Consider the following 23,672-nt stretch of genomic DNA (forward strand, 5'->3'; position numbering starts at 1 on the left):
CCTTCAGAGCTCTGTCAAAGTGACCATCGGGTTGTTGGTCACCTCCACGACCAAGGCCCTTCTCCCCCGATTTCTCAGTTTGGCCAGGCATCCAGCTCTAGGATGAGTCTTGGTGGTTCCAAACAGCTTCCATTTAAGAATGATGGAGGCCACTGTGTTCTTGGAGACCTTCAATGCTGCAGATGTTTGGTACCTTTCCCCAGATCTGTGCCTCAACACAATCCTGTCTCAGAGCTCTATTGGCAAATCCTTTGACCGGATGGCTTGGTTTTTGCTCTGACATGCACTATCAACTGTGGGACCTTTATATAGACAGCTGTGTGCCTTTCCAAATCATGTCCAATCAATTGAACTTAGCACCGGTAACTCCAATCAAGTTGTAAAAACATCGAGGAACAATGGAAACAGGATGCACCAGAGTTCAATTTCAAGTCTCATAGCAAAAAGTCTGAAAATACTTAAAAGGTATTTCAGTTCTATTTAATACATTTGATAAAACTTCAACAAAACCTTTACTTTGTCATTATGGGGTATTGTGTGTAGATAGCGGAGGATTTTTTTTATTTAAACCATTTTAAAATAATGTGTAACAAAATGTGAAAAAAGTCCAGGGGTCTGAATACTTTACAAAAATATAAACGCAACATATGAAATGTTGGTCCCATTTCATGAGCTGAAATGAAAGATCCCAGAAATGTTCCATACGCAGAAAAAAAACTTATTTCTCTCAATTGTGCACACATTTGTTTACATTCCTCTCAGTGAGCATTTCTCCTTTGCCAAGATAACCTGACAGGTGTGGCCTTTTGACCAACCTTCGACCCCCTCCAGCACAATTTATTATATTTAGGAGAATCATTTATGGCGCTTTTTGGTTTATATTTGATCCTAACCTTGTTTCCAACAGTAAAATATTGGGTTGGATAATTTGTGTGTTGTTTTAGAAATTTAAACACATTTTATTTGAAAGGCTTGTCACTGCCCTTCTGCCTCTTGCCACTGGAGGTCCCTAAATGATCAAATTGTGACTGTGGTATTAGGAATAAAGCATAAGATATAGTATAGGTGGGAGGAAAAAACACAAAGTAGGTCATAATTACAAAAACATTAGATTTTTATTATAACATTTTAACAAATACAACAATACACTGATTCCATACAACTTTGCTCGTCAATTAAGATATCCAATCGTCTTCATGTTGCCACTAGCCTTCTTGAATTGAAGACTTTCATTCCGTTTTGCGTGGACAAACGAGCGTATTTGGTAAGAAGAGCTCCAGTTGTTTGCTTTTCTCCACACAAGTCCCTGCATGACAATAAATCATTGAGGTTCAATCGTTGTTAACACAAGAGAGCTTTCCAGATAAAACAAGACAGTTAGACCAACACCCCTGGCTGCGTCTGACACCACCTGGCTGCGTCTGACACCACCTGGCTGCGTCTGACACCACCTGGCTGTGTCTGGCACCACAAACATCTGGCACACAAGTCAAAATCTCTAATAGTCATTATGGTACAGCACAGAGACAACGGTCATTCTGATGCTCAGTTTTACTCACTGTATGTAAGGGGTGATGTCCTCCTCGGTCCACTTCTGTCTGATGGTGAAGAGATGGGTGAATCTCTCCAGTGTGTCCTCGGGAAGGTCTTCCACTCTCAGCAGAGATATGGTCTCTGGTTTGGAGCTGCGGTCCACAAGGGCTAGACTCTATAGAAACCCATAACCATCTGGATAATCCTGTAATCATGTCTGCCAACAATCATCACGTCTTTAAAAATGTGTAATTACCATATTTCAAGGCTAAAATAAAACCTGCTGTATAATGGCCTAAAAACCTAAACATCCATTATGAGATATTTTGCTGTAGAATCTGAGAATAGTCCACATGTAAAAAAACAGTGTTGGTTAAAGACATGCTCTGGAACTTTAACTAGTAAGTATTTTATCAACCTCCCGAGTTGGGCTGGATGTGTCCATGTGTAGTTCATACATGCATAATCTGTGTGCAGAAAAACATCCTAACCTCAAACTGGCCACGAAATCCCTCATTTTAAAGCACTACACCTACACTTTCTGGACCAGGTTCAATCTGGAAAACTGGCCCTCTGTAAGCTGCCAGTCTGACCCCATCCTCACCTTCAGCTGGTCCAGTCTAGTGCCCATCCCTCTGAGCTGCCAGTCTGGCCCCATCCTCACCTTCAGCTGGTCCAGTCTAGTGCCCATCCGTCTGTGAGCTGCCAGTCTGACCCCAGTCCTCACCTTCAGCTGGTCCAGTCTAGTGCCCATCCCTCTGAGCTGCCAGTCTGACCCCAGTCCTCACCTTCAGCTGGTCCAGTCTAGTGCCCATCCCTCTGTGAGCTGCCAGTCTGGCCCCATCCTCACCTTCAGCTGGTCCAGTCTAGTGCCCATCCCTCTGTGAGCTGCCAGTCTGGCCCCATCCTCACCTTCAGCTGGTCCAGTCTAGTGCCCATCCCTCTGTGAGCTGCCAGTCTGGCCCCATCCTCACCTTCAGCTGGTCCAGTCTAGTGCCCATGCCGTCTGGGACACTTTGCTGCCACACCTCCTGGAACTCTGCCAGGTGGAACTTCGCTGCGTTCTGCAGCAGCATCTGAGCTGTGGCTCTGCACACCTTGTCCTCGTTCAGCGCAAAGAACACCTCATCTGAAAAATTACGACATTTTCATTTCTGTTTAATATCAATTAAATAGCTGTGAAGAGCCAAAATAGTGCACGAGGGAAGAGGTAGTTGGCTGTGTGTCACTCTACAGCACACCAAAACATGAGGGAAGAGGTAGTTGGCTGTGTGTCACTCTACAGCACACCAAAACATGAGGGAAGAGGTAGTTGGCTGTGTGTCACTCTACAGCACACCAAAACATGAGGGAAGAGGTAGTTGGGCTGTGTGTCACTCTACAACACACCAAAGCATGAGGGAAGAGGTAGTTGGGCTGTGTGCCACTCTACAACACACCAAAACATGAGGGAAGAGGTAGTTGGGCTGTGTGCCACTCTACAACACACCAAAACATGAGGGAAGAGGTAGTTGGCTGTGTGTCACTCTACAGCACACCAAAGCATGAGGGAAGAGGTAGTTGGGCTGTGTTTAACTCTACAACACACCAAAACATTAAAAACGTACAGTACTTTCTGACTCACCGTTGTCCGTGTAGCGCCTTCCATAACAGTTCAAGCTCTGCTCGATCATCTCCCTGGGAAGGAGAAGGGGTTTGGATGAGTATTAAACAAATACATTAGTTCCCTACCACACACACACCATTTTTAATGTTGTCATGACAATTACATGCAACAGAGAGCTTCCGCACACTTCAGTTCAATGCACATTCTAAAGATGTTTGTTGTCCTGAGCCTTTAGTCAAATGTGGCCTTTGACAGAGCTGACAACATGATGACTAAGTATTACATCAAACTACTCTCCTCTTTATCATTTTATTTAACTAGGCAAGTCAGTTAACAATAAATTCTTATTAAAATGACGGCCTACACCGGCCAAACCGGGACGACACTGGGCCAATTGTGCGCCGCCCTAGGGGACAGCCGTAACGTTGCCTAACTGCACCTACTGTGGCTCCAGACGTCCTAACTCCTCCAGACTGACACGAAGAGGGACTTTACTGAAGGACCAGGACTCAGAGTCCACCAGCTGAGTGATGTGACCCAGTAGCTTCATCTCATAGTCAAAATCCAACAGCCTCCAGTAGCCTAGAATACACAAGAGAGGAACATGTGAAAAGAGCACAGGACAAACACCTCATACATGTGGACACACCAAGGCCAGCATGTATATAGACACAAACCACATACAGTAGATCACATATCTAAATGGGGGAAAAAAAAGTGTGAGAAAATAAACATTTGGAAGATTTGAGAATCATTCTTACCGTTGACCTCACAGGCATGAATAGTCTGTAGTTGGGCCTCCAGTTCCTCCTCACTTGCTTGGATTCTTTCAAGCAGGTCTCCCATAGTGTACTGCCAAAAGGAAACGTTTTATCAAGCAGGTCTCCCTTAGTGTACTGCCAAAAGGAAACGTTTTATCAAGCAGGTCTCCCTTAGTGTACTGCCAAAAGGAAACGTTTTATCAAGCAGGTCTCCATAGTGTACTTCCAAAAGGAAACGTTTTATCAAGCAGGTCTCCCATAGTGTACTGCCAGGGTCTCCCTTAAAAAAGGAAACGTTTTATCAAGTAGGTCTCCCTTAGTGTACTGCCAAAAGGAAACGTTTTATCAAGCAGGTCTCCCTTAGTGTACTGCCAAAAGGAAACGTTTTATCAAGCAGGTCTCTCATAGTGTACTGCCAAAAGGAAACGCTTTATCAAGCAGGTCTCCCATAGTTACATTTTAGTCATTTAGCAGACTCTTATCCAGAGCGACTTACAGTACTGAGTGCATAAATTGCCATACTTTGTTTTGGTACTGGTCTCTCGTGGGAATGGAACCCACAACTCTGGCGTTGGAAGGTCCATGTTCTACCAACTGAGCCACACGGGACCACCAAAAGGAAAGGTTGTAAAAACAGAGAACGGTAGCGTAGCGGCAGACATTTACTCCGTGTACATTAGAGATGATGTTCCAGCGTGTACTGGCCTTTCCTACGTGTCTTTTCTTAGTACTGGCCTTTCCTACGTGTCTTTTCTTAGTACTGGCCTTTCCTACGTGTCTTTTCTTAGTACTGGCCTTTCCTACGTGTCTTTTCTTAGTACTGGCCTTTCCTACGTGTCTTTTCTTAGCGGCACCAACTTCGCTGATAGTTGCTTGATTGAGGAAAAGTTGTACCGACTATGAATGTGACAGTCCTACCTTAAGAATGGACTGGGAGTCTCTCTGGATATAATCTAGTAGAGTTACCTTCCCCTCAGTGACATCCTCCTGCCCACTGATACCTGGGCCCTCGTACGGATTCTCCATCAGAAGTCTCTCTGGATATAATCTAGTAGAGTTAATAAGTACCTTCCCCTCAGTGACATCCTCCTGCCCACTGATAACTGGGCCCTCGTACGGATTCTCCATCAGAAGTCTCTTCAGCTTCTTTAGTTTGGGATGGCGCTTTCTCAACTCCCAGTAACTGTTAGAAAAGCCCCAAATCTGTTGGGAAAAGGGTCATTTCTTAGGTCCTGAATACATTTCAGCATATTATTTCACACGGCAACATTCTGTAGGTACTGGAGAGCATTATTGGTGTGTAACATTTGGGGAAAGTCGTACAGTGTTGATAACATTGAATGATGTGGGTCAGGTATTCCCAAACTGGGGTAACGAGCGTACCCCCCCCTCCCCCCAACGAGCAATGCCGTTAAATTAAACCATCTAGTGTGCCGCGAAATAACAACACAATGTCAAATACAGGAAGCCTAGTCAAACCATTAACATCCAATCACATTAACCGTTACTCTCTCGCGCAAAACAGTCACGCTTGCGCTAGACATTTAGAAACTAAACATGACAATTTGAAAAATAAGCCGCGGGAGTTTATTGAGCGAGAATAAAGACGACTTTTGAGTAGTTAGACATGTATAAAAGCAAGAGTTACCATTAATAAGAAGGGGCTAGAAGAGTCTTACATGGTGAGCTACTGAGTAGCTAGGACAGACAAGACCCATCATATAGTGGAGGACTTCCATTATTCCTGCTGCCACATATATGGCTGGGACAATGCTGGGTGGAAAAGGCCCAAAGAACTATACAGACAATGACTTCATCAAACACTGTTTCATGAGAAAATCAGTGACATGGCAGATGTTTTGAAACAATTACTGCTTCGCATACGAGCCAGTGACTTCTATACGGTACAGCTGGATGAGTCAACAGGCCTGGCACAGCTCCTGGTATATGTCTGTTACAGCTGGATGAGTCAACAGACCTGGCCTGGCACAGCTCCTGGTATATGTCTGTTACAGCTGGATGAGTCAACAGGCCTGGCACAGCTCCTGGTATATGTCTGTTACAGCTGGATGAGTCAACAGGCCTGGCCTGGCACAGCTCCTGGTATATGTCTGTTACAGCTGGATGAGTCAACAGGCCTGGCACAGCTCCTGGTATATGTCTGTTACAGCTGGATGAGTCAACAGGCCTGGCACAGCTCCTGGTATATGTCTGTTACAGCTGGATGAGTCAACAGGCCTGCCTGGCACAGCTCCTGGTATATGTCTGTTACAGCTGGATGAGTCAACAGACGTGGCCTGGCACAGCTCCTGGTATATGTCTGTTACAGCTGGATGAGTCAACAGACGTGGCCTGGCACAGCTCCTGGTATATGTCTGTTACAGCTGGATGAGTCAACAGACGTGGCCTGGCACAGCTCCTGGTATATGTCTGTTACAGCTGGATGAGTCAACAGGCCCTGGCACAGCTCCTGGTATATGTCTGTTACAGCTGGATGAGTCAACAGACGTGGCCTGGCACAGCTCCTGGTATATGTCTGTTACAGCTGGATGAGTCAACAGACGTGGCCTGGCACAGCTCCTGGTATATGTCTGTTACAGCTGGATGAGTCAACAGACAGGGCCTGGCACAGCTCCTGGTATATGTATGTTACAGCTGGATGAGTCAACAGACAGGGCCTGGCACAGCTCCTGGTATATGTCTGTTACAGCTGGATGAGTCAACAGACAGGGCCTGGCACAGCTCCTGGTATATGTCTGTTACAGCTGGATGAGTCAACAGACAGGGCCTGGCACAGCTCCTGGTATATGTCTGTTACAGCTGGATGAGTCAACAGGCCTGGCACAGCTCCTGGTATATGTCTGTTACAGCTGGATGAGTCAACAGACGTGGCCTGGCACAGCTCCTGGTATATGTCTGTTACAGCTGGATGAGTCAACAGACGTCGCGGGCCTGGCACAGCTCCTGGTATATGTCTGTTACAGCTGGATGAGTCAACAGACATGGCCTGGCACAGCTCCTGGTATATGTCTGTTACAGCTGGATGAGTCAACAGACATGGCCTGGCACAGCTCCTGGTATATGTCTGTTACAGCTGGATGAGTCAACAGGCCTGGCACAGCTCCTGGTATATGTCTGTTACAGCTGGATGAGTCAACAGACAGGGCCTGGCACAGCTCCTGGTATATGTCTGTTACAGCTGGATGAGTCAACAGACAGGGCCTGGCACAGCTCCTGGTATATGTCTGTTACAGCTGGATGAGTCAACAGACAGGGCCTGGCACAGCTCCTGGTATATGTCTGTTACAGCTGGATGAGTCAACAGACAGGGCCTGGCACAGCTCCTGGTATATGTCTGTTACAGCTGGATGAGTCAACAGGGCCTGGCACAGCTCCTGGTATATGTCTGTTACAGCTGGATGAGTCAACAGACATGGCCTGGCACAGCTCCTGGTATATGTCTGTTACAGCTGGATGAGTCAACAGACAGGGCCTGGCACAGCTCCTGGTATATGTCTGTTACAGCTGGATGAGTCAACAGGGCCTGGCACAGCCTCTGGTATATGTCTGTTACAGCTGGATGAGTCAACAGGGGCCTGGCACAGCTCCTGGTATATGTCTGTTACAGCTGGATGAGTCAACAGGGCCTGGCACAGCTCCTGGTATATGTCTGTTACAGCTGGATGAGTCAACAGACATGGCCCTGGCACAGCTCTGGTATATGTCTGTTACAGCTGGATGAGTCACAGGCCTGGCACAGCTCCTGGTATATGTCTGTTACAGCTGGATGAGTCAACAGACATTTGTTCTGGCACAGCTCCTGGTATATGTCTGTTACAGCTGGATGAGTCAACAGGGCCTGAGCACTGTTCACTGCATGAGTCAACAGCTCACAGCTCCTGGTATATGTCTGTTACAGCTGGATGAGTCAACAGACAGGCCTGGCACAGCTCCTGGTATATGTCTGTTACAGCTGGATGAGTCAACAGGGCCTGACACAGCTCCTGGTATATGTATGTTACAGCTGGATGAGTCAACAGGGCCTGACACAGCTCCTGGTATATGTCCGTTACGTTTATCGGGGGTCAATTAAGGAAGACATCCTCTTCTGCAAACCAGGACAACAGGAGAGGATATTTTTAAAGTGCTGGACAGCTTAGTGACATCAAATGGACTTTGGTGGTCAAGATGTGTTGCATCTGGGGCTCTTGGGTCAGAGAGGGTCTAGGGTCCACTGCAGGTATCCTAGTGGTTAGAGTGTTGGGTAACCAAGGCTGCAAGTTCAAATCCCCGAGCTGACAAGGTACAAATCTGTCGTTCTGCCCCTGAACAGGCAGTTAACCCACTGTTCCTAGGCCGTCATAAGAATTTGTTCTTAACTGACTTGCCTAGTTAAATAAAGGTAAAATTTAAAAAAAAAAATCTGTGCAAAAGCCATGACAGGGAGACATAGTGGAGTGGTAACGCGTGTACAAGCAGCTGCTCCCGACGCCACTTAGGTTCACTGCAGCATCCACCGAGAGGCTCTTGGGTCCACTGCAGCATCCACAGAGAGGCTCTTGGGTCCACTGCAGCATCCACAGAGAGGCTCTTGGGTCCACTGCAGCATCCACAGAGAGGCTCTTGGGTCCACTGCAGCATCCACAGAGAGGCTCTTGGGTCCACTGCAGCATCCACAGAGAGGCTCTTGGGTCCACTGCAGCATCCACAGAGAGGCTCTTGGGTCCACTGCAGCATCCACAGAGAGGCTCTTGGGTCCACTGCAGCATCCACAGAGAGGCTCTTGGGTCCACTGCAGCATCCACAGAGAGGCTCTTGGGTCCACTGCAGCATCCACAGAGAGGCTCTTGGGTCCACTGCAGCATCCACAGAGAGGCTCTTGGGTCCACTGCAGCATCCACAGAGAGGCTCTTGGGTTCACTGCAGCATCCACAGAGAGGCTCTTGGGTCCACTGCAGCATCCACAGAGAGGCTCTTGGGTCCACTGCAGCATCCACAGAGAGGCTCTTGGGTACACTGCAGCATCCACAGAGAGGCTCTTGGGTTCACTGCAGCATCCACAGAGAGGCTCTTGGGTTCACTGCAGCATCCACAGAGAGGCTCTTGGGTTCACTGCAGCATCCACAGAGAGGCTCTTGGGTCCACTGCAGCATCCACCGAGAGGCTCTTGGGTTCACTGCAGCATCCACCGAGAGGCTCTTGGGTTCACTGCAGCATCCACCGAGAGGCTCTTGGGTTCACTGCAGCATCCACCGAGAGGCTCTTGGGTTCACTGCAGCATCCACAGAGAGGCTCTTGGGTTCACTGCAGCATCCACAGAGAGGCTCTTGGGTTCACTGCAGCATCCACAGAGAGGCTCTTGGGTTCACTGCAGCATCCACAGAGAGGCTCTTGGGTTCACTGCAGCATCCACAGAGAGGCTCTTGGGTTCACTGCAGCATCCACAGAGAGGCTCTTGGGTTCACTGCAGCATCCACAGAGAGGCTCTTGGGTTCACTGCAGCATCCACAGAGAGGCTCTTGGGTTCACTGCAGCATCCACAGAGAGGCTCTTGGGTTCACTGCAGCATCCACAGAGAGGCTCTTGGGTTCACTGCAGCATCCACAGAGAGGCTCTTGGGTTCACTGCAGCATCCACAGAGAGGCTCTTGGGTACACTGCAGCATCCACCTAGAGGCTCTTGGGTACACTGCAGCATCCACCTAGAAGCTCTTGGGTTCACTGCAGCATCCACCTAGAGGCTCTTGGGTTCACTGCAGCATCCACCTAGAGGCTCTTGGGTTCACTGCAGCATCCACCTAGAGGCTCTTGGGTTCACTGCAGCATCCACCGAGAGGCTCTTGCTACCAAGGGAATGCCTGACAGCTTGAAAGATGTTTTGGACTCTACAGTGAAAATGGGTAACTTGGTTAAAGCAAGGCCCCTGAACTCTTGTATTTTCTGCATTATGCAAATGATCTGGACAGCGACCATGTAACGCTTTTATAACATACAGAAGTGCTCTGGTTATCAAGGGGCAAAGTATTGACACGTTTCTTTGAATTGAGAGACGAGCTTCAAGTTCTTTACTGACCATAATGTTCACTTGTCTGACCACCTGCATGATAATGAGTTTCTCACACGACTGGTCTATCTGGGTGATGTTTCTTCTCACCTGACTGATCTGAATGTAGGACTACAGGGACTCTTTGCAACTATATTCAATGTGCAGAACAAAATTGATGCTATGATTAAGAAGTTGGAACAAGGACAACACACAGGTCTTTCCATCATTGTATGATTTTTTATGTGCAAATTAACTCACGTTTACGGACAATGTCAAATGTGCGAGCTGGGTGTGCAATTACACAGGTACTTTCCAGAAACAAACAACTGGATTCGTTATCCCTTCCATGCCCTGCTGCCAGTCCACTTACCCATATCTGAACAAGAGAGCCTCATAAATTGCAACAAGCGGTTCTGTGAATAAATTCTATTTAAATCAGAAGCCACAGCCAGATATCTGGATCGGGCTGCACTCAGAGCATCTTGCCTTGGCAAATCGAGCTGTTAAGACACTGATCAAATCAAATCAAATGTATTTATATGGCCCTTCGTACATCAGCTGATATCTCAAAGTGCTGTACAGAAACCCAGCCTAAAACCCCAAACAGCAAGCAATGCAGGTGTAGAAGCACGGTGGCTAGGAAAAACTCCCTAGAAAGGCCAAAACCTAGGAAGAAACCTAGAGAGGAACCAGGCTATGTGGGGTGGCCAGTCCTCTTCTGGCTGTGCCGGGTGGAGATTATAAACCTAGAGAGGAACCAGGCTATGTGGGGTGGCCAGTCCTCTTCTGGCTGTGCCGGGTCGAGATTATAAACCTAGAGAGGAACCAGGCTATGTGGGGTGGCCAGTCCTCTTCTGGCTGTGCTGGGTGGAGATTATAAACCTAGAGAGGAACCAGGCTATGAGGGGTGGCCAGTCCTCTTCTGGCTGTGCCGGGTGGAGATTATAACAGAACATGGCCAAGATGTTCAAATGTTCATAAATGACCAGCATGGTCGAATAATAATAAGGCAGTCCTACCTTAAGATGAATTTGCAACCACGTACCTATGTGAGAGTAGATTCTCTGCCCTCACTAGCATGACAACTAAATACAGGCACAGACTGTGTGTGGTAAATGATTTAAGACTGAGACTCTCTCCAATACAACCCAACATTGCATAGTTATGTGCATCCTGTCAAGCACACCCTTCTCATTAACCTGTGGTGAGTTATTCTCAATTTACGATAAACAAATAATTTTTTATATGTAAGATGGTTAAATAAAGAGCAAAATGATTGATTATTATTATTTGTGCCGTGGTCCTATAAGAGCTCTTTGTCACTTCCAACGAGCCGGGTTGTGACAAACTCACTCATTCTTATGCTTAATAAAGGTACCGTATAGTGTGTGTGTGTGGCAGGCTTACAATGATGGCAAAAAAACAACATTTGAGAGTGTGCTGACCCTGGTGCTAGAGGGGGTACAGCTGGAGGTTGAATGTTTGAAGGGGTACGGGGACTATAAAAAGTTTGGGAACCACTAATGTAGGTGAACACAGTGCATTAGAAAAACATTTAATACGTCACAATGACCTCACTGTTAGAATGTCTATAGCTATTTAGTGTGCGTGTGTCAGCATGTTAACGTAATATCTACTGTACAGACATTCAATAACAGATCAGTGGTTTTCTAAATGGCTGTCACACAAGAAACATTCATGGTGTTCAGATAGTTGATAAGACTCCTACCTGTGCATGGACCAGCTGAGAGCTGGCCTGGTTGTCAGTAGTCAGCTGATCTGGAGTCAGGCAGCCAGGCACTAACAGCAGGAGGTTTGAGGTGTCAGCTATCTTCAGGTCATAAGTCTTGTCTTCACTGCACAGGACAGCTCTCTCATCCTGGTCTCCTCTGATAACCAGGCTGCAGGTAGAGAACAAGGATAAGGGAGAGAGATTGTGGAGATCGTTGACGTGTAGAGAGACTCAACGTTAAAACAGTCTCTCTACACGTCAATATTAAACAGACTGTTTTTAACGTTGACGTGTAGAGAACGCGGCAACAGCTGGATGACTTGTTTTCACCAGGGCTGGACAACCCTCCTCCTATAGAGGTAGTAGGTGGGTGGCCCTTGACCATCACACTCAGTTCCATTACATCTGTTACACATTACAACTATATTACATTACTCATTACACTGTTCTGCCTTATTATTATTCGACCATGCTGGTCATTTATGAACATTTGAACATCTTGGTCATGTTCTGTTATAATCTCTACCCGGCACAGCCAGAAGAGGACTGGCCACCCCACATAGCCTGGTTCCTCTCTAGGTTTCTTCCTAGGTTTTGGCCTTTCTAGGGAGTTTTTCCTAGCCACCGTGCTTTTACACCTGCATTGTTTGCTGTTTGGGGTTTTAGGCTGGGTTTCTGTACAGCACTTTGAGATATCAGCTGATGTACGAAGGGCTATATAAATAAATTTGATTTGATTTGATCACACATCAGAGTCATTGGATGAAGGGGTATTCTGAAGGAGGAGTTTAAATAAGAGACATGACGCTCAGTCTATACATTAACCCGCATCTCTTGCAGTACGGTTTTTGTGGAATAATTTTTTTAATGTGATATGAAAAGTAGAGTGATTTATGTTTCTATAACTGTACTGCAAGTGTGAATCGATTCACGTTTAGTTTGAGTATTTGGCCGTTTTTGGCTTCCGGGGCCAATTTGCCCTTTAAAACAGGACATGTAAGGTCCTTGGACTAACGGAGTAACGGTAGACTCCTCAAACCTGAATCAGGTGTGTTTCAGTCCAACACACCTGATTCAGTTTATCAAGGTCCTGATGGAGAAGCTCAATCATAGAATCAGGTGTGTTGGAGCAAATGCCTGCAGACATCCGGTAACAGTCCAGGTGGGTTGCCAACGCACACTACATACACGTAATCTGTGAACCCAGAACACAATCTCGCGTAAACCAACCAGTCACCTGCGAATGTTTAGGAGAGACAACCCACCGCCACATTTCTATTAACGTAACTGTGTTTAATCTCTTAACTGTGTATTTATGTTGAATTATCTACATTGTAACTATGCAGATACTTTACCTCTTTCCTGCTTCTATGTGTTTACAAAGCGTGTCATCCAGTTCCATCAGGCAGTAGTCTCCGGACGAGACGCTTTCTCCAAAAGTCAAACAGTGAATTGTGTTCTGCAAATCATTCTCTTTTAGTTTGGCGATTTGTATGGTCGCCTGCACCTCTTCTAATGTTCTCGACATATGGTTCTAATATACGAGCTAACTTTAAATTGAATGAGAAATAGCCTATTTTGTAGTGTACTCCAACTAAATGTGTTTCTCGCTAGATTAACTTTCCCGCAATATATACCGGAAGTACGAAGGCATATTTGATTGACGGCGGCATAGGCCAATGAAAGTGTTGGCCCTCCTACGGTACAGTCGATTTATGTCCCCGCAGCAGGTCGAGTTCACCCGACGTGGGTGCACGGTGCTGAAATCTTACCACTGGAAATGATCAGATCGAAACCAACCTTCATCTACGGTCACTGAACCTAACCATAGCGCCAAAGGCGATGCGCTTAGGTTCGCTAAGCACACCGAGTGAGTGCAGTTTGTTGGTTTGAGACTAGTCCACTTATCCGATTCTGAAACATTTGGATATATCGCCTTCTTGGTTAACTTCCACAATGCCCACTTGTCTTCTGAGCGTTGCCAATTTAGCAACTTTGTCGCTATATTAAGCGAGTTTTCAGACCCCTCCAGCGACTTTTTTATTGGTGAAAGATTCTAGCGACAAAATTCTGATTTTCTTTTTCAGGCTGCCTTTGGGGTTGACACAGAGGGTGTCTATGATTTTGATAGCATTTAGAGACTTTTCCCACTCAATTCTGCCGCAAACAACAGTGGGTGACGGTGCAGGCTACTTGTGCAACATTATTCACATCAACGACGCACTCACATGCCGCGTTCATGTACTAGTTTGAAACAAGGAAACTGACATTTCCTGGTTGCACGCGTGTATAACTTCAACCTATTAGCAAATCGGACATTTCCGAGTTTCTTAGTTCCAACTAGCACTTGAATGCGGCAAATAATCAGAGAGGCAACAACGTGCGGCGGAAGAGGGCGAAAACGCGACGTGGGGACCGCAGTTGTGCCGCATCAAGCCAAATTCGTGATGTGACGCCGTCGCGGAAACGGTAAAACGTAATCTAGCGTCTTCTAGCGACAAATCAAGGAGTCAATAGCTGTAATCACTGAAAACCAGTCGGCAACACTGCACGGTGTCAACGTGCTTTTCATGGTAGGATCGCGTAGTAAACAGAGGCAGAGGTCGGAGTGGAGCTCATTACTACTGAAGAAATCTATGCACATTTCACAAGGAATCGCTGTTCGTTGAATGAAGCTTTACCGACGAGAAAATAATATGCAGACGTTTAGATGGTTAGCGGACCAGTTTAATTTTTAGAATACCAAAGAAGTTCAACATCAAGCTAGTGTCCCCTCTTGCATAGCTATAGATAGCGTCTGTCCATTTTTCACTGTGTGAAACGTGTTTTTTGTAAATGCATTTCTCAGATTATGCTGCTGGTTTGCAAATCTAGGACAACGTGATCTCGAGGAACAATAAATCAACTATTTTTTATCCATGGTGTTTGCAAGGTAAATTATTTGAAAAAATGTTATGCGTTTAACTGTGCACGTAATGATCAAATACTACAGCACATGTGTGTCAGAGATGGACCACAAGCAGGGGTGTTTTACCTGTGATCATGGAGGATATGAGTGCACTGTGAGCTAACGTTATCTAAACTATCCTGGTTACTTCAATAGATTGTGCTGTTGATATTCTGCAATTTTTTGGGGATGTACGAATGACTGGTTACGTCAGTTATGACACTAATACAGTATAGCTACAGTCATTAGGACAGAATACAGGGGAGCTATTCCGACGGCTTGTCAATGACATAAGGATAGGCAGCTATGTATGGTGTACTGTACAGTGGAGCTATTCCGACGGCTTGTCAATGACATAAGGATAGGCAGCTATGTATGGTGTACTGTACAGTGGAGCTATTCAGACAGCTTGTCAATGACATAAGATAGGCAGCTATGTATGGTGTACTGTACAGTGGAGCTATTCAGACGGCTTGTCAATGACATAAGATAGGCAGCTATGTATGGTGTACTGTACAGGGGAGATATTCCGACGGCTTGTCAATGACATAAGGATAGGCAGCTATGTATGGTGTACTGTACAGTGGAGCTATTCCGACGGCTTGTCAATGACATAAGATAGGCAGCTATGTATGGTGTACTGTACAGTGGAGCTATTCCGACGGCTTGTCAATGACATAAGGATAGGCAGCTATGTATGGTGTACTGTACAGTGGAGCTATTCCGACGGCTTGTCAATGACATAAGGATAGGCAGCTATGTATGGTGTACTGTACAGTGGAGCTATTCCGACGGCTTGTCAATGACATAAGGATAGGCAGCTATGTATGGTGTACTGTACAGTGGAGCTATTCAGACGGCTTGTCAATGACATAAGATAGGCAGCTATGTATGGTGTACTGTACAGTGGAGCTATTCCGACGGCTTGTCAATGACATAAGATAGGCAGCTATGTATGGTGTACTGTACAGTGGAGCTATTCAGACGGCTTGTCAATGACATAAGGATAGGCAGCTATGTATGGTGTACTGTACAGTGGAGCTATTCAGACGGCTTGTCAATGACATAAGATAGGCAGCTATGTATGGTGTACTGTACAGTGGAGCTATTCAGACGGCTTGTCAATGACATAAGATAGGCAGCTATGTATGGTGTACTGTACAGTGGAGCTATTCCGACGGCTTGTCAATGACATAAGATAGGCAGCTATGTATGGTGTACTGTACAGTGGAGCTATTCTACGGCTTGTCAATGACATAAGGCTATATGGTGTACTGTACAGCTATGTAAGATGCTGTACACAGTGGAGCTATTCCGACGGCTTGTCAATGACATAAGGATAGGCAGCTATGTATGGTGTACTGTACAGTGGAGCTATTCCGACGGCTTGTCAATGACATAAGGATAGGCAGCTATGTATGGTGTACTGTACAGGGGAGATATTCCGACGGCTTGTCAATGACATAAGATAGGCAGCTATGTATGGTGTACTGTACAGTGGAGCTATTCAGACGGCTTGTCAATGACATAAGATAGGCAGCTATGTATGGTGTACTGTACAGTGGAGCTATTCAGACGGCTTGTCAATGACATAAGGATAGGCAGCTATGTATGGTGTACTGTACAGTGGAGCTATTCCGACGGCTTGTCAATGACATAAGATAGGCAGCTATGTATGGTGTACTGTACAGTGGAGCTATTCCGACGGCTTGTCAATGACATAAGGATAGGCAGCTATGTATGGTGTACTGTAGCTCGTTTTCACAGGCTATGATGCCTTTGGCTTGTGTACAGTATTTACAGTGCCAGTAATATTTCCGTTGTTTTAACAGTTGTAAAGAGATGGATGGTATCGGGAACACAATGCAGAAGAAGGCTGCGGAGCTCGAGCGCATGGCCGAGGTTCTCGTCACCGGAGAGCAGTTGAGGTAGGAGTGGCTGGCTCGAGCTGAGAGCTCTGTATGATCCTGTTCAAACTGTGTTGCGGCTTTTCAAACAAAGGCGTGAATTGTACCCATTCAAACCAGCGCACAAATACAATACATTTTCTGCATTGCCAATGTGTATTGCGTTGTACTGGCCTAGTGCACGCACACAATGTGATTATTTCAAGTCTCAAATGTTATTTTTTTTGTTGCATTGTTTAACTGAAAGCTATTCATTCATTCATTGTGGTGTCAATCCGAAGAACGCTGCTGCTTGTTTTAGTGGAAGAGAAGTAACACCTGCTATTTGTGGAACAGAACACACACCCTTGGCCCATATTAGGGGTGCCATAAAAAAGCATGATTGAACTAGTGAGATAGCAGGAAGGGACAGCAGTGAGTGTCAACATCAGTGAAATTACTCTTTATAATTGGCATTGAAACGTTTTATCGCCTGTCAGGGTGTGTGTGTGTGTGTGTGTGTTGCTGTGTGTTTACAGATCTTTATCTTCATCATGGTCAAATCATGGTCAGCCAATAAACTCAAAGTCAGTGTTCCCTATCAGTGGTTAATCTTTGACCCTCTCTAAAATGGTCACTTTTAACTAGGGCTGTGATAATATCAGTATCACATTTATCTTTCTATGGCAAAAATGAAAACGGGACGCAGACCCAACTCTTTTTTTTTTGTCCTTTAAAAAACCTGCTTTGTGTAAAATATTGTGTTGTAACTTTGAAAATAAATACATGTGTCTCTGAATGACAACGTAATGTTTTCCTAAAGAAGTTAAATCTGCTTTATCTGGAACACAATGCCACGATACTAACGAGTATTCTCCCTGGCCCTACTTTTAACCTACCACAGCATGGCACAGTACTAGTCTGGTCTCCCTGGCCCTACTTTTAACCTACCACAGCATGGCACAGTACTAGTCTGGTCTCCCTGGCCCTACTTTTAACCTACCACAGCATGGCACAGTACTAGTCTGGTCTCCCTGGCCCTACTTTTAACCTACCACAGCATGGCACAGTACTAGTCTGGTCTCCCTGGCCCTACTTTTAACCTACCACAGCATGGCACAGTACTAGTCTGGTCTAGTTTGCATGTCTTTTAACCTACCACAGCATGGCACAGTACTAGTCTGGTCTAGTTGGCATGTCTTTTAGCCTACCACAGTACTAGTCTGGTCTAGTTGGCATGTCTTTTAACCTACCACAGCATGGCACAGTACTAGTCTGGTCTAGTTGGCATGTCTTTATCCTACCACAGTACTAGTCTGGTCTAGTTGGCATGTCTTTTTACCTACCACAGTACTAGTCTGGTCTAGTTGGCATGTCTTTTAGCCTACCACAGTACTAGTCGGGTCTAGTTGGCATGTCTTTTAACCTACCACAGTACTAGTCTGGTCTAGTTGGCATGTCTTTTAACCTACCACAGTACTGGTCTGGTCTAGTTGGCATGTCTTTTAACCTACCACAGTACTAGTCTGGTCTAGTTGGCATGTCTTTTAGCCTACCACAGTACTAGTCTGGTCTAGTTGGCATGTCTTTTAACCTACCACAGTACTAGTCTGGTCTAGTTGGCATGTCTTTTAACCTACCACAGTACTAGTCTGGTCTAGTTGGCATGTTTTTCTCCCAACAAAGTAATAACCTCGTGCTTAATGTAACTAAGAACAGGAAGACTTGTGTCTCTATATCATATCATTGACTAGAGGTCATCTGGGGATAGGCTATGTCTGCCTCCCAAATGGCCCCCTGTTGCCTTTCTAGTGTAGGGGAATACGGTGCCCTGTCTTAGACATGCTGACACAGATGTTGCTGGCCACTGGCTAGCACTAGCAGCGCTGCCTGGAATAATTGGTCACAGCTGAACATAGTGCACCTGCCTCCCTTTGGCCCAGTTGAACAAGAGTACAAGACATGCTGTTGTGCTGAAGATTAGCTCGTAGCTAATCGGCAGGTAGCCTAGTGGTCAGTGTGTTGGGCCAGTAACCGAAAGGTTGCTAGATCGAATCCCCGACTTGACAAGGTAAAAAGCTGTCGTTCTGCCCCTGAACAAGTTAACCCACTGTTCCCCTGAACAAGTTAACCCACTGTTCCCTGGTAGGCCATCATTGTAAATAAGACTCTGTTCTTAACTGACTTGCCTAGTTAAATTAGAATGGTATTTTTGACCCCTGGCTTTATAATTCTAGTGAGGAAACCAAGCCGTGTGGATTCATGGCAGGGTTTAGGTTACTCGCTACATAGTGCACTACTTTGACGAGAGCCCTATAGGGCACCGAGGCTCGGACTGAGCTGCCAAATCGAATCCAGGAGACGCTAGACAGTAGTAGATTCTACAGAGACCTCTAATCCAGGAGACTCTAGACAGTAGTAGATTCTACAGAGACCTCTAATCCAGGAGACTCTAGACAGTAGTAGATTCTACAGAGACCTCTAATCCAGGAGACTCTAGACAGTAGTAGATTCTACAGAGACCTCTAATCCAGGAGACTCTAGACAGTAGTAGATTCTACAGAGACCTCTAATCCAGGAGACAGCAGTAGATTCTACAGAGACCTCTAATCCAGGAGACACTAGACAGTAGTAGATTCTACAGAGACCTCTAATCCAGGAGACTCTAGACAGTAGTAGATTCTACAGAGACCTCTAATCCAGGAGACTCTAGACAGTAGTAGATTCTACAGAGACCTCTAATCCAGGAGACTCTAGACAGTAGTAGATTCTACAGAGACCTTTAATCCAGGAGACTCTAGACAGTAGTAGATTCTAGACCTCTAATCCAGGAGACTCTAGACAGTAGTAGAGACTCTAGACAGTAGTAGATTCTACAGAGACCTCTAATCCAGGAGACTCTAGACAGTAGTAGATTCTACAGAGACCTCTAATCCAGCTAGACAGTAGTAGATTCTACAGAGACCTCTAATCCAGGAGACTCTAGACAGTAGTAGATTCTACAGAGACCTCTAATCCAGGAGACTCTAGACAGTAGTAGATTCTACAGAGACCTCTAATCCAGCTAGACAGTAGTAGATTCTACAGAGACCTCTAATCCAGGAGACTCTAGACAGTAGTAGATTCTACAGAGACCTCTAATCCAGGAGACTCTAGACAGTAGTAGATTCTACAGAGACCTCTAATCCAGGAGACTCTAGACAGTAGTAGATTCTACAGAGACCTCTAATCCAGGAGACTCTAGACAGTAGTAGATTCTACAGAGACCTCTAATCCAGGAGACCGTAGTAGATTTTACAGAGACCTCTAATCCAGGTAGACAGTAGTAGATTCTACAGAGACCTCAGTAAGATTCTACAGAGACCTGTAATCCAGGAGACTCTAGACAGTAGTAGATTCTACAGAGACCTCTAATCCAGGAGACTCTAGACAGTAGTAGATTCTACAGAGACCTCTAATCCAGGAGACTCTAGACAGTAGTAGATTCTACAGAGACCTGTAATCCAGGAGACACTAGACAGTAGTAGATTCTACAGAGACCTGTAATCCAGGAGACTCTAGACAGTAGTAGAGACCTCTAATCAGAGACCTAGACAGTAAGATTCCAGAGACCTCTAATCCAGACAGTAGTAGATTCTACAGAGACCTCTAATCCAGGAGACTCTAGACAGTAGTAGATTCTACAGAGACCTCTAATCCAGGAGACTCTAGACAGTAGTAGATTCTACAGAGACCTCTAATCCAGGAGACTCTAGACAGTAGTAGATTCTACAGAGACCTCTAATCCAGGAGACTCTAGACAGTAGTAGATTCTACAGAGACCTCTAATCCAGGAGACTCTAGACAGTAGTAGATTCTACAGAGACCTCTAATCCAGACTCTAGACTAGTAGATTCTAGACAGTAGTAGATTCTACAGAGACCTCTAATCCAGGAGACAGAGACCTAATCCAGACAGTAGATTCTACAGATTAATCTAGACAGAGACCTCTAATCCAGGAGACTCTAGACAGTAGTAGATTCTACAGAGACCTCTAATCCAGGAGACTCTAGACAGTAGTAGATTCTACAGAGACCTCTAATCCAGGAGACTCTAGACAGTAGTAGATTCTACAGAGACCTCTAATCCAGAGACAGAGTAGATTCTACAGAGACCTAGAGACTCTAGACAGTAGTAGATTCTACAGAGACCTGTAATCCAGAGACTCTAGACAGTAGTAGATTCTACAGAGACCTCTAATCCAGGAGACTCTAGACAGTAGTAGATTCTACAGAGACCTCTAATCCAGGAGACTCTAGACAGTAGTAGATTCTACAGAGACCTCTAATCCAGGAGACTCTAGACAGTAGTAGATTCTACAGAGACCTCTAATCCAGGAGACTCTAGACAGTAGTAGATTCTACAGAGACCTCTAATCCAGGAGACTCTAGACAGTAGTAGATTCTACAGAGACCTCTAATCCAGGAGATGCTAGACAGTAGTAGATTCTAGAGATCTCTAATCCAGGAGACCGTAGTAGATTTTACAGAGATCTCTAATCCAGGTAGACAGTAGTAGATTCTACAGAGACCTCTAATCCAGGAGACAGTAGTAGATTCTACAGAGACCTCTAATCCAGGAGACTCTAGACAGTAGTAGATTCTACAGAGACCTCTAATCCAGGAGACTCTAGACAGTAGTAGATTCTACAGAGACCTCTAATCCAGGAGACTCTAGACAGTAGTAGATTCTACAGAGACCTCTAATCCAGGAGACTCTAGACAGTAGTAGATTCTACAGAGACCTCTAATCCAGGAGACTCTAGACAGTAGTAGATTCTACAGAGACCTCTAATCCAGGAGACACTAGACAGTAGTAGATTCTACAGAGACCTCTAATCCAGGAGACTCTAGACAGTAGTAGATTCTAATCAGAGACCTAGACAGTAGTAGATTCCAGGAGAATCAGGAGACTAGACAGTAGTAGATTCTACAGAGACCTCTAATCCAGGAGACTCTAGACAGTAGTAGATTCTACAGAGACCTCTAATCCAGGAGACTCTAGACAGTAGTAGATTCTACAGAGACCTGTAATCCAGGAGACTCTAGACAGTAGTAGATTCTACAGAGACCTCTAATCCAGGAGACTCTAGACAGTAGTAGATTCTACAGAGACCTCTAATCCAGGAGACTCTAGACAGTAGTAGATTCTACAGAGACCTCTAATCCAGGAGACTCTAGACAGTAGTAGATTCTACAGAGACCTCTAATCCAGGAGACTCTAGACAGTAGTAGATTCTACAGAGACCTCTAATCCAGGAGACTCTAGACAGTAGTAGATTCTACAGAGACCTCTAATCCAGGAGACTCTAGACAGTAGTAGATTCTACAGAGACCTCTAATCCAGCTAGACAGTAGTAGATTCTAGACAGTAGTAGATTCTACAGAGACCTCTAATCCAGGAGACTCTAGACAGTAGTAGATTCTACAGAGACCTCTAATCCAGGAGACTCTAGACAGTAGTAGATTCTACAGAGACCTCTAATCCAGGAGACTCTAGACAGTAGTAGATTCTACAGAGACCTCTAATCCAGGAGACTCTAGACAGTAGTAGATTCTACAGAGACCTGTAAGATTCCAGAGACTCTAATCCAGACAGTAGTAGATTCTACAGAGACCTCTAATCCAGGAGACTCTAGACAGTAGTAGATTCTACAGAGACCTGTAATCCAGGAGACTCTAGACAGTAGTAGATTCTACAGAGACCTGTAATCCAGAAGACTCTAGACAGCAGTAGATTCTACAGAGACCTGTAATCCAGGAGACTCTAGACAGTAGTAGATTCTACAGAGACCTCTAATCCAGGAGACTCTAGACAGTAGAGATTCTAATCAGAGACAGTAGTAGATTCCAGAGACCTCTAATCCAGAGACAGTAGTAGATTCTACAGAGACCTCTAATCCAGGAGACTCTAGACAGTAGTAGATTCTACAGAGACCTCTAATCCAGGAGACTCTAGACAGTAGTAGATTCTACAGAGACCTCTAATCCAATCCAGTAGTAGATTCTAGACTCTAATCCAGGAGAGACAGTAGTAGATTCTACAGAGACCTGTAATCCAGGAGACTCTAGACAGTAGTAGATTCTACAGAGACCTCTAATCCAGGAGACTCTAGACAGTAGTAGATTCTACAGAGACCTCTAAGGAGACTCCAGGAGACTCTAGACAGTAGTAGATTCTACAGAGACCTGTAATCCAGGAGACTCTAGACAGTAGTAGATTCTACAGAGACCTCTAATCCAGGAGACTCTAGACAGTAGTAGATTCTACAGAGACCTCTAATCCAGGAGACTCTAGACAGTAGTAGATTCTACAGAGACCTCTAATCCAGGAGACTCTAGACAGTAGTAGATTCTACAGAGACCTCTAATCCAGGAGACTCTAGACAGTAGTAGATTCTACAGAGACCTCTAATCCAGGAGACAGAGACCTCTAATCCAGAGACAGTAGTAGATTCTACAGAGACCTCCAGGAGACTCTAGACAGTAGTAGATTCTACAGAGACCTCTAATCCAGAGACTCTAGACAGTAGTAGATTCTACAGAGACCTCTAATCCAGGAGACCTCTAGACAGTAGTAGATTCTACAGAGACCTGTAATCCAGGAGACTCTAGACAGTAGTAGATTCTACAGAGACCTCTAATCCAGGAGACTCTAGACAGTAGTAGATTCTACAGAGACCTCTAATCCAGGAGACTCTAGACAGTAGTAGATTCTACAGAGACCTCTAATCCAGAGATTCTACAGAGACCTCTAATCCAGGAGACAGACAGTAGTAGATTCTACAGAGACCTCTAATCCAGGAGACTCTAGACAGTAGTAGATTCTACAGAGACCTCTAATCCAGGAGACTCTAGACAGTAGTAGATTCTACAGAGACCTCTAATCCAGAAGACAGTAGTAGATTCTACAGAGACCTCTAATCCAGGAGACTCTAGACAGACAGTAGTAGATTCTACAGAGACCTTCTAATCCAGGAGACTCTAGACAGTAGTAGATTCTACAGAGACCTCTAATCCAGGAGACTCTAGACAGTAGTAGATTCTACAGAGACCTCTAATCCAGGAGACTCTAGACAGTAGTAGATTCTACAGAGACCTCTAATCCAGGAGACTCTAGACAG

At 45.4% G+C, this 23,672-nt stretch overlaps 2 protein-coding genes across 6 annotated transcripts in view; one reads left to right on the forward strand and one right to left on the reverse strand.

Moving 5' to 3' along the window:
• Window positions 1-1,096: 1,096 nt before the first annotated feature.
• dscc1 (DNA replication and sister chromatid cohesion 1) lies at window positions 1,097-13,439 on the reverse strand. 4 transcript variants are annotated; one of them, XM_065015980.1, is made up of 9 exons: window positions 13,033-13,439; window positions 11,675-11,846; window positions 4,969-5,103; window positions 3,901-3,991; window positions 3,583-3,721; window positions 3,158-3,210; window positions 2,508-2,662; window positions 1,560-1,708; window positions 1,097-1,306 (listed from the first exon to the last, which is right to left on the reverse strand). In XM_065015980.1, the coding sequence occupies exons 1-9, from the start codon at window positions 13,203-13,205 to the stop codon at window positions 1,195-1,197; spliced, it is 1,179 nt and encodes a 392-aa protein (XP_064872052.1). In that variant the 5' UTR covers window positions 13,206-13,439; the 3' UTR covers window positions 1,097-1,194. The 4 variants fall into 4 exon arrangements, with proteins under 4 accessions (XP_064872052.1, XP_064872050.1, XP_064872054.1 ...); XM_065015978.1 differs by having other exon boundaries at window positions 4,867-5,103; XM_065015982.1 differs by lacking the exons at window positions 11,675-11,846; window positions 13,033-13,439 and adding an exon at window positions 5,580-5,654 and having other exon boundaries at window positions 4,867-5,103.
• A 25-nt stretch (window positions 13,440-13,464) lies between these two features.
• deptor (DEP domain containing MTOR-interacting protein) overlaps window positions 13,465-23,672 on the forward strand; it is a 102,564-nt gene continuing 92,356 nt past the window's right edge. Inside the window, exons 1-3 of one of the 2 annotated variants that reach the window (XM_065015983.1) lie at window positions 13,912-14,390; window positions 14,526-14,609; window positions 16,457-16,552. In XM_065015983.1, the coding sequence (XP_064872055.1) occupies window positions 14,596-14,609; window positions 16,457-16,552 (110 nt within the window). In that variant the 5' untranslated portion in view covers window positions 13,912-14,390; window positions 14,526-14,595. Of the gene's footprint in view, window positions 13,548-13,911; window positions 14,391-14,525; window positions 14,610-16,456; window positions 16,553-23,672 lie in introns of those variants that run through there. The other variant, XM_065015984.1, reaches the window with a different exon arrangement.

This window comes from Oncorhynchus nerka, unplaced genomic scaffold, assembly GCF_034236695.1.
Source record: "Oncorhynchus nerka isolate Pitt River unplaced genomic scaffold, Oner_Uvic_2.0 unplaced_scaffold_1183, whole genome shotgun sequence".
Classification (NCBI taxonomy): Eukaryota; Metazoa; Chordata; class Actinopteri; order Salmoniformes; family Salmonidae; genus Oncorhynchus; species Oncorhynchus nerka.

What these genes read in the sequence shown, in the direction of transcription:
- dscc1 (XM_065015978.1), bottom strand. Translation starts at nt 13,205, where the DNA reads ATGTCGAGAACATTAGAAGAGGTGCAGGCGACCATACAAATCGCCAAA. An exon ending in AGGATGTCACTGAGGGGAAG is followed by an intron (nt 3,992 to 4,866) that starts GTAACTCTACTA and finishes TCCTTTTGGCAG; the next exon opens with TACACTATGGGAGACCTGCT. An exon ending in TTAGGACGTCTGGAGCCACA is followed by an intron (nt 3,211 to 3,582) that starts GTAGGTGCAGTT and finishes TCTCCTTCCCAG; the next exon opens with GGAGATGATCGAGCAGAGCT.